This window comes from Chiloscyllium punctatum, chromosome 15 (assembly GCF_047496795.1).
Source record: "Chiloscyllium punctatum isolate Juve2018m chromosome 15, sChiPun1.3, whole genome shotgun sequence".
Taxonomy (NCBI): domain Eukaryota; kingdom Metazoa; phylum Chordata; class Chondrichthyes; order Orectolobiformes; family Hemiscylliidae; genus Chiloscyllium; species Chiloscyllium punctatum.
In genome coordinates, this window is record NC_092753.1 from 38,934,796 (window position 1) to 38,953,587 (window position 18,792).

Genomic DNA, 18,792 nt, shown 5'->3' on the forward strand with positions numbered 1-18,792 from the left:
ACAACATTTAAAAGGCATTAGATGTGTATATGAGTAGGAAGGGGTTTAGAGAGATATGGGTCAAGTGCTAGCAAATGGGACTAGATTAGGTTAGGATATCTGGTTGGCATGGACAAGTTGGAGCAAAGGGTCTGTTTCCGTGCTGTACATCTCTGTGACTCTAAAAATTGGATGATGTGGGCGGCACGGTGGCACAGTGGTTAGCACTGCTGCCTCACAGCGCCAGAGACCCGGGTTCAATTCCCGCCTCAGGCGACTGACTGTGTGGAGTTTGCACGTTCTCCCCGTGTCTGCGTGGGTTTCCTCCGGGTGCTCCGGTTTCCTCCCACAGTCCAAAGATGTGCAGGTCAGGTGAATTGGCCATGCTAAATTGCCCATAGTGTTAGGTAAGGGGTAGATGTAGGGGTATGGGTGGGTTGCGCTTCGGCGGGGCAGTGTGGACTTGTTGGGCCGAAGGGCCTGTTTCCATACTGTAAGTAATCTAATCTAATCTAATCTAATCTAATCTAATCTAATCTAAAACTGTGACACAACTGAACTCCCTCACTCTTGGTATTATTTTGTTAATACTGCTCTGCATTCTTTCTACACCTTGCTTCAATGCCTGCATAAAAGTTATGTAAGTAACCCTTACAGTAATGCAACATTCAGAATCTTTTCAACATTTCCTCTGTATAACTTGCATAGCTTTGTATAGAGACCCCTAATAGCTTTAATGCTGTCACCTTATAGTATCTAGTTTTTATGGACACAGATTAGTTCAGTCAGCTACTTGTTCTTTGGTAAAAGTATGGGAGATTTCATGTACACCACAACCTCAATTATCTGAATTTCGGATTATCCGAACACTACCTCAAGATCCCGTAAAAACGCTATTCATTATCCGAACAATCCGTTATCCAAACAAAATACTCCCCATCCGTCTTGTTCGGATAATCGAGGTTGTCTGTATTTAACTATGGTCATTTTGATAAGTCAAGCCTCCTTCAAGGCGACCTCAACACAGTTTTTTTCTGACATAGTGATACACTCAAGTAATCCAATACTTGAGGTATTTTGTAAATCAACCTTTGCCAAGACCACTGGATAGGGTTGAGGCAAGTAGATGATTCACTACAATCTTTGAATGTGGATGTCAGTGAAGTTAAACCTGTCCGGTAGATAACTCCTGCTAGATTGCCAACCTGTTTTGCAAGTATCACGTCTTTCCCAACAGACCAGTTTCATACTTGCTGTTCCTTATTGTAAAGGTTGGTATGTAGACATTTTAAAAAAATATGCAAACCTCTGCTATTGTGAATTTGAAACTGAAGTTTACCAAAGACACATTGACATTTCCAAAAGACATAAGATATAGGAACAGAATAAGGCATTTGACCCATTGAGTCTGCTCTGCCATGATATGTTTCTCAACCCCCATTCTCCTGTTTTCTCCCTGTAATCTTCGATCTCCTTATTAATCAAAATATCAGTCTCAAATGCTCACCATTACTGGGAAATGAGCAGGCATACAAATAATTAATTAAAATAAAATAACTCTGACATTTACTGTTAAACCTAAGATTTTCTTGAATTGTATAATACAAATGTATTGAGACCTACATGTTTTGATTTTGCTGTTCGATGCTGTGCTGTGAATATAGTCAGATTGGAGCTGTTCATAGTAGATTAGCTTTCGTTATCCTGATGTGACATTTTGCCTAATTTACCTTTGGTTGTTGTTCTGAGTTTGGAGATTTTGTATTGAATGTTGCCAACACTACCAAATTTGCCTTCTCACTGAAAGCTTTGAACCTTTGATTAAGGTTCACATGCAACTTCAATTAACTCTTTGCCTTCTCTGCCTCCCTCTGTCCTTACTTTTGGTTTAACCCCCTTCATTTCCTCCTTTTGTTGTGAATGTTGACTGAAGGCTCCCACCTAGTGGCAGAAGTTAGTAAGTGCATTGACAAACATTTCCCATAAAAATACAAAGATACAGTTTAAATTTTTTACAGTTGTATTTCTTTGATATTTAACGTAATTAATGTTGTAAAGTTATTTCAACTAGAACACATGGTACTATACAATTTATAGTACAGTAATCCTTATATATGTACAGTACTTCATATAGTACATGTTTTTCTGGCAAAAATGTCTGAAGGACTCCAACTTCAGCATTTGTTCTAATAAATTATTCACTTAAAATTATGATTGTCAGGAGTACAACCTTAACTCGAAGTGAGAACTGCCTATTTATCTGAATAATAGTTATTGCATAAAAATAATCCCCTGACCTTTAACAAAAATATTTTTTCGTATGAGTTGCGTACGGATCCACCCTGGCTTACCACATGCTCGTCACTGAGGCCAATCTCAGCTTGATTCAAATCTACTTGATAGAATATTGGCATAAAACAGCATTGAAGTCGGATGTTCCATTCCTCACTTCTGTGTGAATACTTTTAGTTTTTTTAGGACAGGGTTAGTAGGAGCAGGCAACTCTGATGAGGAACTGGTGCTGTAATGGTAATGTCCAAAGATGAGTAAACCAGAGATTTGGGCTAATGCTTTGAGTACATAGATTCAAATTCTGTCATGGCAGCTAGTGGAATTTAAGTTCAGTTCATAAAATCTGTAATAGTGACCTTTGTAATACAAGTTGTTCTGTTATAATGCATGTTTCGCCATCACAAATTTGCTGTAATGAGGTTGACAAATTGCGGTCTTTAAGTGCTGTTTCTAAAATGTGAGTTTTCTTTAATGCGGAGTTGCTCAAGCACGCAACATCATGTTATAGAAGAACTGACAGTAGTATCATCGATTGTCACAAAGACTCATCTGCTTCCCGAAAGTCCTTGAGAAATGAAAGTCTTTCGCCTGTACCTGGTCTGACCAACATGTAACTCCAAATGCACAGGAATAGTGCTGATTCCTAACTACACTCTGAAGTGGCTCAACAAACTGCTCCGTTAAAGAACATTTAAGGATTGACAGCAAAATCTGACGATCCCAACAAAGCTCAGATTCCATGAAGGACTAACACCGGAATAACAGTATTTCAGTCACTCCAAAATGAACCCTTTTCTGATTAAGAAGTTAGTCTTGATAAGTTGACTTTAATACTCATTGCTACAAGATTTTGTTTGAAATAACTTCATTAAATGTTGCAGGTGTTGAGATTTGTTTTTTAGGAGAAATGAAATAACTTGCCTCTGATAACAATTATAAATGTATTTTCACAAATTTTCAATTGCAAACTTGCCATCTCCATGCTCTTTGCACTTTGACAGCTGTTTACTTTTTACTAAATTCAACTATGATGTGTTATGTTTGGGTATGTTTTGTTTGGAATCAACTGATTAAAATGCAGAATTTGTCATTGGAACACAGTTTTGTTTTTCATCTGAGAACACTTAAAATTACACTTTGTTGCACTTTCAAGCTAGTTGCTACTAAATGGTAATTTCTGTGGCTTAGTCAGCCACAAGATGTTATTCCATTTGTTTCTACTTCCAGTTGTTTACCAATTCATAATTGTAGTCTTAGCTCTCTTTCTCTTGTGGGGTAGAAGTGACCTGTACAAGAAAAACGAATTGCACAAATGTACTGACAGGGAGATTTGCTAGAGCTGCTCGAGAGAACTTAAACTAGTAAACTGGGACCCAGGGAGATAGTGAGGAAAGAGATCAAACTGAGACTGGTACAGTTGAGAACAGAAGCGAGTCAAACAGTCAGGGCAGGCGGGGACAAGGTAGGACTAATAAATTAAACTGCATTTATTTCAATGCAAGGGGCAACAGAGAAGGCAGATGAACTCAGGGCATGGTTAGGAACATCGGAATGGGATATCATAGCAATTACAGAAACAGGGATGGACAGGACTGGCAGTCGACTGTTCCAGGATACAAATGCTACAGGAAGGACAGAAAGGGAGGCAAGAGAGGAGGGAGGAGTGGCGTTTTTGATAGGGGATAGCATTACAGCTGTGCTGAGGGAGGATATTCCTGGAAATACATCCAGGGAAGTTATTTGGTGAAACTGAGAAATAAGAAAGGGATGATCACCTTATTGGGATTGTGTTATAGACCCCCTAATAGTCAGAGGGAAATTGAGAAACAACTTTGTAAGGAGATCTCAGTTATCTGTAAGAATAATAGGGTAGTTATAGTAGAGGATTTTATCTTTCCAAACATAGACTGGGACTGCCATAATGTTAAGGGTTTAGATGGAGAGGAATCTATTAAGTGCGTACAAGAAAATTTTCTGATTCAGTATGTGGATGTGCAAAACTTGACCTACTCTTGAGAAATAAGGCAGGGCAGGTGACTGAGGAGTCAGTGGGGGCGCACTTTGGAGCCAGCAACCATAATTCCATTAGATTTAAAATAATGATGGAAAAGGATAGACCAGATCGAAAAGTTTAAGTCCTAAATTGGAGAAAGGCTAAGAGCTTTCAACAGCTGATTGGGGACAAATGTTTGCAGTAAAAGGACGGCTGGAAAATGGGAAGCCTTCAGAAATGAGATATCGAGAGTCCAGAGAAAGTATATTCCTGTCAGGGTGAAAGGGAAGGCTGGTGGGTGTAGGGAATAATGGATGACTAAAGAAATTGAAGATTTGGTTAAGAAAAAGAAGGAACCATATGTCAGGTACAGACAGGATAGATCGAGTGAATCCTTCGAAAAGTATAAAGGCAGTAGGAGTATACTTAAGAGGGAAATCAGGAGGACAAAACGGGGACATGAGATAGCTTTGGCAAATAGAATTAAGGAGAATCCGAAGGGTTTTTACTAATATATTAAGGACAAAAAGGTAACTAGGGAGAGAATAGGGCCCCTCAAAGATCAGCAAGCTGGCCTTTGTGTGGAGCTGCAGGAGATGGGGGAGATACTAAATGAGTATTTTGCATCAGTATTTACTGTGGAAAAGGACATGAAAGATATAGAATGTAGGGAAATAGATGGTGACATCTTGAAAAATGTCCAGATTACAGTGGAGGAATTGCTGGATGTCTTGAAACGCATAAAGATGGATAAATCCCCAGGATCTGATCAGGTGTACCCGAGAACTCTGTGGGAAGCTAGAGAAGTGATTGCTGGGCCTCTTGCTGAGAGATTTGTATCATCGATAGTCACATGTGAGGTGCTGGAAGACTGGAGGTTGGCAAACGTGGTGCCACTGTTTAAGAAGAGTGGTAAGGACAAGCCAGGGAACTATAGACCAGTGAGCTTAACCTCGGTGGTGGGCAAGTTGTTGGAGGGAATCCTGAGGGACAGGATGTGCATGTATTTGGAAAGGCAAGGACTGATTCGGGATAGTCAACATGGCTTTGTGCGTGGGAATCATGTCTCACAAACTTGATTGAGTTTTTTGAAGAAGTAACAAAGAAGATTGATGAGGGCAGAGCAGTAGATGTGATCTATGTGGACTTCAGTAAGACAAGGTTCCCCATGGGAGACTGGTTAGCAAGATTAGATCTCACACAATACAGGGAGAACTAGCCATTTGGATACAGAAATGGCTCAAAGGTAGTAGACAGAGGGTGGTGGTGGAGGGTTGTTTTTCAGACTGGAGGCTTGTGACGAGTGGAGTGCCACAAGGATCGGTGCTGGGCCCTCTACTTTTTGTCATTTATATAAATGATTTGGATGCGAGCATAAGAGGTCCAGTTAGTAAGTTTGCAGATGACACCAAAATTGGAGGTGTAGTAGACAGTGAAGAGGGTTACCTCAGATTACAACAGGATCGGGACCAGATGGGCCAATGGGCTGAGAAGTGGCAGATGGAGTTTAATTCAGATAAATGTGAGGTGATGCATTTTGGGAAAACAAATCTTAGCAGGACTTATACACTTAATACACTTAGGGAGTGTTGCTGAAAAAAGAGACCTTGGAGTGCAGCTTCTAGCTCTTTGAAAGTGAAGTCGCAGGTAGACAGGATAGTGAAGAAGACATTTGGTATGCTTTCCTTTCTTGGTCAGGGTATTGAGTACAGGAGTTGGGAGGTCATGTTGCGGCTGTACAGGACAGTGGTTAGGCCACTGTTAGAATATTGCATGCAATTCTGGTCTCCTTCCTGTTGGAAAGATGTTGTGAAACTTGAAAGGGTTTAGCAAAGATTTACAAGGATGTTGCCAGGGTTGGAGGATCTGAGCTACAGGGAGAAGCTGAACAGGCTGGGGCTGATTTCCCTGGAGCGTCGGAGGCTGAAGGGTGCCCTTTATAGAGGTTTACAAAATTATGAGGGGCATGGATAGGATAAATAGACAAAGTATTTTCCCTGGGGTCGGGGAGTCCAGAACTAGAGGGCATAGATTTTGGGTGAGAGGGGAAAGAAATAAAAGAGACCTAAGGGGCAACCTTTTCACACAGAGGGTGGTACATGTATGGAATGAGCTGCCAGAGGAAGTGGTGGAGGCTGGTACAATTGCAACATTTAAGAGACATTTGGATGGGTATATGAATAGGAAGGGTTTGGAGAGATATGGGCTGGGTGCTGGCAGGTGGGACTAGGTTGCGTTGGGATATCTGGTCGGCATGGACGGGTTGGACCGAAGGGTCTGTTTCCATGCTGTACATCTTTATGACTCTGAGTTGGCAATTAAAACAAAATTTGTTTGTAAATGAGCAAAATCATTTAACTCCAGTCCTGAAATTAAAAAAAAATTCTTGACAAGATGAGACTTTGTCTGTGGCAAAGTGGAACTGTGAGATTATCATTTGTGAGCATTTCTGTAACACATTAATAAAAATTGCAGTAAAATGATTCTGATTAGTTCAACTTATACTTTACTGTAACTTAACTGGATGCATCAACAACACTGTTGTGAACTTATCCCCATTGTGCCTGATTCTGGGCAGCATACTATTACAAATAAGTTGGAGGCTTCAGACATTGACTAGAATGGTTACAGGGCTGAGAGATTGCAGTTAGAGTAGATGGATGGACTACAGAAGCTGACCCTGCTCTCCTTCAAGCAGCGGTGATGAGAAGCTGTAGTGGATTCTCCTGTCATCAGAGATGAATGTTGATTAACTTGACTCTTTATGACAAAATACAAACTTGGCCAAAGTTTTTCACCCTTGCACTCATGAGGAGAATCTCTGCGAATACCAGTTTATGGAAAAAATAACATTTATACTGCATGAGAATGTTCATTGATTGGGAAGTGAACTCTTGTGGCTTGACAAGCAGATTTTTTATTTTAAATGCCAACTAGCCAGAAAGAGAGAGCTAATTCAATCAAAGAATAGTTAGGGGTCACTTCTGCGTAATAATCAAATCTTGATTTGCAGATATGATTGCAATTATTACATAGGAAGGAGCTGTTGAAATTGTACATAAGGCACTGGCTTTGTACTGTGCTTAGCTGACCTGTGATGGCCTGATTCTGTTGTTCTCAAAAAATAAAATTGCTTGATGATTAGAGACTTCTCCATTTACATCTATCCTTTTTTGCCTCCATATACTGGGGTCCAGTTTATAGGCACTGAGATTGGCTTTCAGAATTCCTTTGTATCTGAATTTTGAACATCCTATGGTATTGTTTCCTGTCCTCAACTGACTGTAGAATATCAACTTCCATGTGTCGGAACCCTTCATTCAGTCCCAGTGGACAACCCAGCAAAGCTGAACTGTGAGCATACTCTCGATACTTAGCATGTGGCATTTTGCAAGAAATGTGTAGGAATTTTGTTCTGCTCCTTGATCTTGCAGGTTGATCCTAAAACATGAAAATGGAGTTCCTGCGGTTGGTTTATAATGCATTGTTAGCTTGTCCATGACTCTTTGATAGAAAACCACTGGATAGTAGACATTTATGTTTGTTTTGAGACAAATTCCATTCCCTTTCTGAAGCCTACGGTGAGATTTAATATTGCAATTCATTATTCTGAAGTACAGAAAAAGCAACTCCTTCCAGAAGATTTGATAACCAGAGGGCACAAAGTCTAGCTCATGGGTGAAAGAGCCAGAGGCAACACGAGAAATAACTTGGTTTGAACAACAAATTGGTAGGGTTCAGGATGTACTACCTGCTACAGTGGTGGATGCAGATTAAATTACAGCTTTAAAAGGCATTTCATAAACACTTGGAGGAAAGAATTGATGCAGGTAATATGTGCCAAATGGTAGCCTCTATACTGTACCATACTTGCTGATTCTATAATCATCAGATCTATTCCCTACTGATATTTTGATAACCGAGAAACATGAGTGACATTTTACTGATAAATATTGTTCAGTCTCTATAGCGTTTGATCATTTTGTTGCTGCATTTGAATAAATGTATTATAAAATGTTGTTTTGCCCCAAAGTCAGTATTGAAATAGATGCAGTTAAAGTTGGTCTAAAGGTATCACAGATGGAGCATGAGCTGAATATATTTTCTGATTGCTGATTGAGACAACATTAGTAAATGCACTCAGCACTATAGTTGATCAATTCTATACTCTAGCTTCTTCTTGGATATATCTTAAATATTGTCACCATTTGGTTTTATCCTTCTCGAAGCCTTTATTGAATAACTGTTTGCATACAACAACTATGGGGTGAGATCTAAACTTTGGATTGTTGGGCATAGTGGCACTGAAGAGGCTCCTATCCTCGTGGAATTCCCATAAATACAGGTTGAAACAGTGAATGTATGAGAAAGACCAGAGAATGCTGATGTGTTATATGTTTTTTTAGATAACATTATTTCTAGCTGTTGCAACATCACTATAGTATTGTACTTAAAATGAAAGATTAATTGGGACACCACATATAGAGGAACCTTGATGTTCCAAAGGACACTGGTGGAGAGTGTTTCGTTCGGTTAATCGAATTCCTGATAATCAAATGTCGAATAACATAGTTTAGCCAAGCATCAGGACCTTGCGATCTTGCAGGATAATCTGATATTGGGACAATCGAATGCCAGATAATTGAGGTTCCTCTGTACATAGTCAGTTTCTTTTCATGCTCAATTCATATGCAAACATTACTGACATGAGACTGATTTAAAATTGCTCTTTTGATGTTAAAACATGGCCATCTTGGACCTGGCACCAGCATCAAAAGATGGAATTGAAGTGGGAATGCCCTCTGGTTTATTAATGGTAATATACTTGGAAGAAATTGTTTCACATTGGCTCATTTTACATCGTGTCTGGTGGACAAAGTTGGCAGTATGAAGTGCTACCACAGTCAATTTTAAAAATATCAGCTTTAATAAACCCAGGAATTGCTAATCTCATTTTTAAACAATGTGATTTAGCTTGTTTGATTTGTGCAGTGAGTATGCATGTAAATGTTGTATATTTATTCATATTAACAGGGTTAGCAGAAAGTGAAGATGTTTTTCTGATTGTACTGCTGTGATTGCACTGAATCATCATGTTGTTTTGCAGAGTATTTCTAAAATGAGTGAACCCCTTTATAACTCTTAATTAACTAAGAAGCATAGCCTTCATAATGAGTTTCAAAATTAATTTGCTGGATTACATAATTGGCCTTTTTTCTGTGGTTCAACTCCTTGGATCTGTCTAGGTATTCCATCTTTTATTTCCTGAAGTGCTTCCATTTAGCACAAATTGTGCTATATATTTTACATGCATCAGTCTGCATTGTTGTTCAAAGCTTGAAATTCCATGCTATGGGATATTTTGAATGACATAACAGTATCTGAACTCCAACTATAATTTATTATTGTGCATCTAAAAACATCTGATGTGCTTGAATACATGCCTTTTTAGGGGTACTTCTAACTCAAGGTGCTTGCATTCTATGAAACCATGATGCTGGAGGAGTTGCAGGCTAGTCTGTTTTTTCCAACTAGCAGTAAAACTCAGTTGTGTTATCCACTCCTCAAATCTTCACTATATTTTGTCTTTCTCTCTCTGAACAGAAAATGCCAGAAGGGTCGGAGGACTGTAGGCACTGGCAGGCCCATTGACATCCATCCCCTGTAACTGTTCCAGTATATACATCCAATCCTGGCAATGGCGCAGGGCATCCAGCAAATAGATATTCAGGTTTTGCATGATCTCCGGCAGCGCTTCCCTGAGATCCCAGAAGGAGTGGTGTCTCAGTGCATGCTGCAGGTACTGTTTAAAATGGGACCCATAAGCTGCTAAATACATTTTAGTTTTGGAACAATAGCAAAGTCATAGCTTGATGTAGTTTTAGTTTCTTTGTACTACTTTAAATTATTGTATAGATGGTAATTCATGTTAATGTTAAGTGGAAGCTTTCATTGCCATAAAGGGGTTATTGTAACTAACTCAATGACTTCCAACTCTGGCCTTGATAATTTTTGATTAATGGGTAAAGTTGTTTAAATTACTTATCTATTATTTAATTGTCTGACATTGTAACCAGACACATTGTCTCCATTCTGCATGTCTCTAGGCATTATAACTGACAATACATTGAAAATTACAAAATATTTGGAACAAATATGGAAGTTTATATACCTAAAATGACAATCAGCAAAACAGATTCAATAAAATAAAGCAAAAGACAGTATATCTGTATTTGGAAAGATGAAGCGTGTATTTGACATGCAAAGAAAATCTGAACGGACAAGTTCTGCTTCATGTGATATGTTATTTTTGCAGTACTCTGAGTAGTTAAGGTTAGAGCCAAAATAACAATCAAATTTAAGAAGTAGCAGCATTTCATAAAATATTTTACAAAAACACTTAAGGGATTGTTTTCTATTTCTGACAACCCATTATCAACAGTTTTAAAGACCACTTTGTAAGGACACTAATATTATCAGGACTTCAGATAAACATCATCTGCGCGAGAAGAATCAATATCATTAATAAGAATGGAAAATATAGAAAACGCTCAGCTTTAGCAGCACCTGTAGAGAAATGAAATTAGTGATCAGGTCAATGAATGTTGGAACTGGAAAATGTTAAGAAATGTATAAGATTTTGAACAAGTACAGAAGCAGGAAAAAAGCCCAAAGGAAGGAGTAATTGACATCAAGATTAAGATGCAAAATTAGATGGTAATATGACAAGCAAAACAAAAGATCTGTCTTGGGCTATATGTGGGAAAAGCAAAATCATAACGGACAGCTATCGTCCAAACCAGTATATATCCGGGAATGTACATCTTTTGTTGTTGAAGGAGCCAAGGAAGCAAAACTGATTTGATTATCACCATGAAGAAGTTACTAGGCACAAGTGTAGTTCTCCACAAATGACAAAAGATGTCAGTGTTGTACAACTGTCTCCTCAGTTGGACATTCATGAAGGGCAAACATAATGTAGTCAAATATATTACAACATTTTAAGAAGAAAGCTGTCGAGTAAAAACTCAGCAGTAAAATGATTGAACAAGTTCACAAATTTGTAAAAGATAATTTGACTTTTTATGATTATACCAATATAAATGCAGCATACAGTAGATCTCCAAATAGTGTTGGAAATATTTCACATAAAGGACAATTAAATTAATGAAAAGTCATTAGAATTTGAAGCAGAAAATGGAAACAAATAGATTTTTTTTTTCACTTTAAGGAAAAGCCTGAAGATGAATAAGAAGCTAATTTCATTTGAAGCATAATATTTATTTGGTTGAAGTGGGGGGCTGCTGCAAAGAATGGTAAATATTTTCTGGAGCCATGAGGAAAGTAATGTTGAGACTCTATTTCTGATTTATACCCCCACTAATTGTAAGCATGTCACAGTTCCTCATAACATAAAAACATTAAGGACAAAGGATGGAGCATGAATATTTGTAAAATGATTTAAGAACATAGAATATAGGAAAAGGAGCAGGTGTAGTCCATTTTGCCCTTCAAACTTGCTCTGCCAATAAATAATATCCGACTGATCTAATTGCGGCCTTATTTTCATTTAACTGCCTACCCTTCATTATCCTTGATTCTCTTGTCAATTAAAAGACCATAAGAAATAAGAACAGGACTGGGCTATTCAGCCCCTCAAACCTGCTCTGCCTGTCAACAAGATCATGGGTGATCTGATATTCCTCACATCCGCATTCCTACCATTTCCATAACCCTTCACTCCCTTACTGATCAAGGGCCTACATATCTCTGCCTTAAGTATATACAAGGACTCTGCAATTTCCCCCTCCCCCCGTTATCAGTCGCAAGGAGTTTAAGGGCTTTTAACTCGATTCCACCCTTAGTCAACTGTCTGCATGGAGTTTGCACATTCTTCCTGTGTCTGCATGGGTTTCCTCCCACAGTCCAAAGATGTGCAGATGGATTGACCATGTTAAATTGCCCCAGTATCTCATGATGTGCAGGCTAGGTGGGTTAACCATGGGAAATACAGGATGACAGGGAGAGGATGACAAGACTATGGCATCAGTATGCTATCTTTTACTGTTGTTCCTGTGCAGTGATAAAACTGACATCTACCCAATAATGTGGAAAATTGCCCAGGTATATCCTGTGCACATGAAACAGACAAATCCAACTCTGTCACTTAACACTTTCCATCACTTTACTGATTATCAAGAGTAATGAGCAGCACTTGCTTAATAATATCTTGCTTGCTGAGTTTTGCCAGGGCCACTAAGCTCTTGACTTCATTATAAACTTGGTTCAAACATGGATAGATGAGCTGATTTCCAGAGGTGAGCTGAGAGTGACAGCCTTGACATCAAGTATGCATTTGCAGTGAGAGTGCACATTTGACTGAGTATGGCAGGGAGAAACTGGACAGAACTGAAGTCAGTAGAAAGTGTGGTGGTGGGGGGGGGGAGAGGAGAAGGTGGGGGAGGGGGGGAGAGGAGAAGATGGGGGGGGGGGGAGGGAGGAGAAGGGGGGGGAGGTGGTGGGGTCTGTCCACTGATTGGAATCATATATAGAGTGTGGTAAGATAACTGCGGTTATTTGAACTCAATTATCTGAGCTTCAGGACGCCCCTTAAGGAATTCCTCAGCATTGTAACCTGGGCCCTACCACCTTCAACTGCTCCAATCAAAGATCAGAAGTGGGGAAGTTCACTGATGATTGCAGAATTTTTTAGCTCCATTTGTGACTCCTCAGATACAGTATCAGTTAATGTCCAAATGCAGCAAGCTCAGGTATTGGACTAACAAGTGACCAGTAATATTTGTATTACATAATTGCCAGGTAATGACTATCTCCAACAAGAGAGAATTTAACTACCGCCCCTTTCAATAGCATCACTAAATTTTTCCATGTGAACATAGTGGGAGTGTGTAAAGTGAACTGGACTAACCATATAAATGTAGTGGCTGTAAGAGCAGGTCAGAGTCCAGGAATCCTGCAGTGAGTAACTCACCTCCTATCTCCCTAATGCTGTCCACTATCTCTTGGACATAAGTTAGGAGCGTAAGGGAATACTCTTCACTTATCTGAATGACAGCAGCGACAACAGCATTCAAGCTTGACTCCATTCAGTAGCTTGTTTTGCTTCATATCAAGAAACACTGACTTTCAGGAGCAGCAGTGTGCTCCATCCTCAAGATGCACTGCAGCAACTCACCAAACCTCTTTTGATAGCACCTACCATACATGCTACCATCTAGAAGGACATGTGCAACAGATGCATGCGAACACCACTATTTACAAGTTCCATCCAAGCCATTCTTCATCTGATTTGGAAATATATTGCTGTTCCTTCAGTGTTGGTTGAAAATCCTGGCATTTCCTCCTTACTAGCATTGTGGATGTGCCCACAACAAATGGACTTCAGTAATTCAGCCAGGAGCACTCACATGAATGAATAAAGAAATTCCACAGTATAATGTACTCAAGAAAACTTCCAATATCATACTGAATAGTGTCTGATTTGTACAGTGGAATCACATCTACCAGGGTTTGAATGAAAACTGTCCATATTAATTTTTCTTTGTCTTTTTTCTGTGGTAATTGTGATGATCCATCATTCTAGAATAGTTGGAATTTAAGTTGCTAAAAACGACATTGCATCCTTCTGAAGTTTGTTTGAATTTTCTGTATATCTTGCCACCTTGGTAACCCTGAATAACAGATCATGATATGCTGTACAGTACACTGATACATGGCATGGACAAAATACAGAGCATGAAGCTTATAAATTTTGATTTGTGGAAAACCAATCTTTTTTTATTAAATAGTAATTAATCAGGAAAAAAGTTAATAATGTTTTATATGTCATAATATCAACCTGGATAATTGTGATAGTCAAAACACTGTTGTTCTGATTTGCTGGTCAGTATAAACTTTGCACTGTTCGATACAGTAGTTCAAGGGTTGTATTAGATTTTCTTCAAACCTGGGTTTTTGTCATTTGAACGTGCTACAGAGTGGATATGAACTCGTGCTCCATTTCCCATTTCCATTCCTTTTGCAGAGATGGCACTTCCCAATGGTGCACTGAAGCATGCACCCCTATGATAAGGTATTTGAACAGCATAGATTAAATTGATGTTTGACTCCTCCTTTAATTTAGCTGATCTTAGTCAGTAAATTTATCTGGTCACTAATTTTCCCATTCTGCCAAATATATGGCTAGTGTAGGACTTTACTGTAATACGTCTTTCCCTCCGACACCCCATCCCATATCAATTGAAAAGTTCACTTTAATGCACAGTTTATATTAGAAGTGAAGAATAAGTTTCAGAACAAGGTACCAAGGGTAGCCAGCATTTACTGTATTTGCCACAGACACATCTTTTAAAAAAAGCAAGGTTTAAAAAGCACAGAAAATGCATGAAGTGCAAAGTTAATGTCTATTTCAGATTTTTTTTGAATGTCCCTATATTCTGAGGGTATTGGTACACTGGGATTTAATGCTATTCACAGCAATAAGTAGTGTGAGCACTGTGTAGCCCAGATAGAGTATGCAAAATGGCTTTTGTTTTTCCTCTTTGATCTGTATTTTGACTCCAAATGGCTAGGCTATTGAAAATACATCCTCAAAAGTTTACTTCTTATTTCTCAATTCTTAGAAGTTTAGTATTTGTCACAATTCAAAATAACTTGACACTTCCTTGCTAATTAGCAAAATAGAACAGCTGGTACCACCTCTTCCTTATCATGGCATTGTATAGTACTTGTAATAACTCTAGTGATTTTAAACTTTATTACATAATTTGATCAATATTTTACTCTTGTACATTGGATTCATATTAGAATTTGAATGTTTGAAACTGTCCATGTGTTACTTTTAAGCTGCAGTGGAACAAAAATAACTTATTTTTAATTTCTCTTTAAATTAAGAATAACAGTAATCTGGAAGCCTGTTGTTTGGCACTTGCCCAAGAAAGCAGCAAATACCTTTATGGGGAGTACCACAGCCCTGATGACGCCAGAATGAGCAGAAACCACATGCTGCAGATTAATCTGGGTATCCAGCCTCCAGCAACATACCAGGCAGGGGATGGTGGTCAAATCAATGGGGGTCGAACGCTGGTCCACAGCACAAGTGATGGCCACATTGATCCTCAGCGTGGAGGTGGTAAACCACTTGTGCGACTTATACAGGAGCCACATTCTGCCCCTGCAATTGTAGCTAATCCATCTGGATACAATCCTTTCTTTGTAAATGACCAGGGACGGAACACAGGTACGCCTCCCCCACAGTCTCAACAGCCAACGTCCCTTCAACCAAGCATGAACACATCACCTATGCAAGGTCTTTCTCCAACATATCAGCCCATACCTCGGTACACCATGAACCCTATTACCGTAACCTTGTCACAGAATGTGCCATCTGGTCAGACTACTCCTACTGCTTTGCACATACATGGTGGTCCATCACAGATGCAGAATACTCCCTATGGGATTGGTAATTCTATTTACATTAGGCCAGCATCTGGACGACAGACTCCCCAGAACACAGCTTGGACTTCTAGCCAATGTCCTCTTCCACAGTATAATCATCATCCTCCACCTGTTTATCAACCACAGCAGACCTATCAACCTTCTCAGTATTCTCCGAAGCAGCCTCAGCTTCCTCAGCAGGCATTTCGATCACCACCTCCATCACAGTTCAGCTCGCCGTACAGTTCTCCCCAGCATCAAGTACAAGCAAACCAACAAGGTCATCAGACTTCACATGTCTTCATGCCTATTAGTTCTCCCACAATGACGCACCTTCCGTACCAGCCTCCACAGAATTATCCACAGCAAGGCAGTCAATCACTGTCCTACATCCCTTATTCGGTGTCTGGATTGTCCAAAGGTCCTATGAAAAATCAAATAGAAATCAAATTGGAAACACCCCAAAGACCTGGTGTTAACATTACTCGAAGTTCGTCCCCCGTAAGTAATCAACCTGCCTTACGGAATCAGCCTACGCTGTATATTGCCACCAATTCACCTTCTAGCTCACCATCAAGAGGAATGTCTGGACAAATGAGCGTTGTTCAACCACAGCCAGTGTATACTGTACCACCCACATATATTCATCATCAACCATCACGACCTAGGTCTACAACTGCTGGCAGTAACCAAGTGAACTCTCCTCGTGTAGTTGTAACTCAGCCAAATACTAAATATACTTTCAAAATTACAGTTTCCCCAAATAGACCACCTTCAATTTCAAGAGGTGTAGCATCACCTACTTTTGAACCTGGGAGCATCTTGAATTTAGTTGACTGCCATGGAGAGCATCCAGGAGCCCCAGAACCCATACAACCAATATCAGCAGTAACAGGATCTAGTGTCAATAAACGAAATGAGGAGCAGCGGAGAAAATCGAGTTCTGGGTCAGATGACTATGCTTATACTCAAGGTACTGTACGCTTTCACAAAATGTAGGCATTTTTATTCATTGTATTGCAAGGGCACAGGTTAAGTTTTGAATTGTCTCATGCAATTTACACCATGCGTGTGAGATAGGCAATGTTTTTCAAGGTATTTTGGATATATGCTGCAACTTGATAGTAATTGACAGTAATTTCTGATTGTAAATTGGGAATAAAAATCATAAGTTTGTGATAGACTGAGTTATTTCACCACATATTGCATTTATTAATAACATAGATCAATATGAAGGCAAAATGTTAGACTGTTTTGTTTGGTTTTCCAGTTGTGCTTGGAAAACAATTTTGATTCATGCACTGCCAAAACAGTTTTTAAGAGCTTACTTCATTTTCTGCTAGAAAATTAAATACAAAATATTAGGAGTTACAGGCTATTTCACCCCCTCATGCAAGTTCCACTGTTGAATCAGGTCATGTTTATCTGTATCTTGACCCACTTAGCTATCACTGCTCCGTATTCTTTATGGTAACTTAACAACCATCAGGTGTGTTTTTGAAGGGAGAATGCGGAAGATTGCAAGCAATATTCTCAGTCTAAACTTGCATAACTTTATTTAGCTTGACAGTTGGAAGAACATGGGTTGTATGATAATTTTAACACTAGCAAAGCAAGTTTAGCACTCCACCTTCACCTTCTGGAAATAAATAGGAGTTATTGTAGGGCTTCATCAAGGAGATGTAAGTTGATTATTTAAAATTAATATAGATAATTGTGAACAATAATTATTTGTCTGTGATTAAAGGAAGGCATAAAATTGGAGGTAAGACCATAAGACCATAAGACATAGGAGTGGAAATAAGGCCATTCGGCCCATCGAGTCCACTCCGCCATTCAATCATGGCTGATGCGCATTTCAGCTCCACTTACCAGCGTTCTCCCCGTAGCCCTTAATTCCTCTAGACAACAAGAATCTATCAATCTCGGCCTTGAAGACATTTAGCGTCCCGGCTTCCACTGCACTCCGTGGCAATGAATTCCACAGGCCCACCACTCTCTGGCTGAAGAAATGTCTCCGCATTTCTGTTCTGAAATGACCCCCTCTAATTCTAAGGCTGTGTCCACGGGTCCTAGTCTCCTCGTCTAACGGAAACAATTTCCTAGCATCCACCTTTTCCAAGCCATGTATTATTTTGTACGTCTCTATTAAGTCTCCCCTTAATCTTCTAAACTCCAACGAATACAATCCCAGTATCCTCAGCCGTTCCTCATATGCTAGACCTGTCATTCCAGGGATCATCCATGTGAATCTCCGCTGGACACGTTCCAGTGCCAGTATGTCCTTCCTGAGGTGCATGTGCAATTTGGAAGAATAAGTCAGATTGGCTAGTGTCATTCCCTGTTCCTTTCTTACTTTCTATGTTTTGGCTGATCTCTACCACCATCCACTCTCTGGGTTTTGAATTTCACCCTTTTTCTGCTCAAATGGTTGTCAAGCTTGTCGCTTTAATTTCAAAATTTGAGATGCACCTCCCCTCACCTCACCAGAGCTTTTTAAAACCTTTCTCGATGCTTGCTTGCAGGTGACACTTTTTCTTTGTGTGGAAAAAGAGCACCGACTCTTTTGAGTCCCAAAGTTGTGAAATAATTTAGTAAATACGTCAAGTGGATTTTTGTATAGCTTGGTGTACCTACTGCATTATGCCTGACCTCAGATTACAGACATTAAGGTGGAAATAATCATTCAGTTTTACAATAAAATGTCTCATTTGGCAGTCACACGTCCTACACCTATATATACCTAGAGGGAAATATTTATTGGACTGTGGGGAAAAGAGCAGGGACTAATAGGAAAACTTGTTATTAAATAGTTGACACAGGCATGACGAGCTTAAGGGACTCTTTCTCCATCTTTATTTGTCATTGTTTAATTAGACTAAATTATCATGCATCAAATTTTGTGTTTTATTTTTGGATCATGGAATTAATTTTCTGATTATCTCTCAGCTGTTACACTACAATAATTCTGATGTATGTTTTTGGTGCTTGTATTTTTGTAATGGAAAATTTGCTTTTCATAGGTAATTTGGGCCAGAATGAACAGTAAAATATAGGATCAGAAGTTCAGA

At 39.3% G+C, this 18,792-nt stretch overlaps 1 protein-coding gene across 6 annotated transcripts in view; it reads left to right on the plus strand.

Annotated features, from left to right (window-relative positions):
* The window catches only part of tab3 (TGF-beta activated kinase 1 (MAP3K7) binding protein 3), a 128,547-nt gene that overhangs the window by 64,637 nt on the left and 45,118 nt on the right, over positions 1–18,792 (plus strand). For 4 of the 6 annotated variants that reach the window (XM_072585015.1, XM_072585014.1, XM_072585016.1 and 1 more), the window contains 2 exons: positions 9,869–10,064; positions 15,179–16,694. In XM_072585015.1, coding sequence (XP_072441116.1) covers positions 9,963–10,064; positions 15,179–16,694 — 1,618 coding nt within the window. In that variant the 5' untranslated portion in view covers positions 9,869–9,962. The remainder of the gene's footprint in view (positions 1–9,868; positions 10,065–15,178; positions 16,695–18,792) is intronic. The other 2 variants (XM_072585018.1, XM_072585019.1) reach the window with 2 other exon arrangements.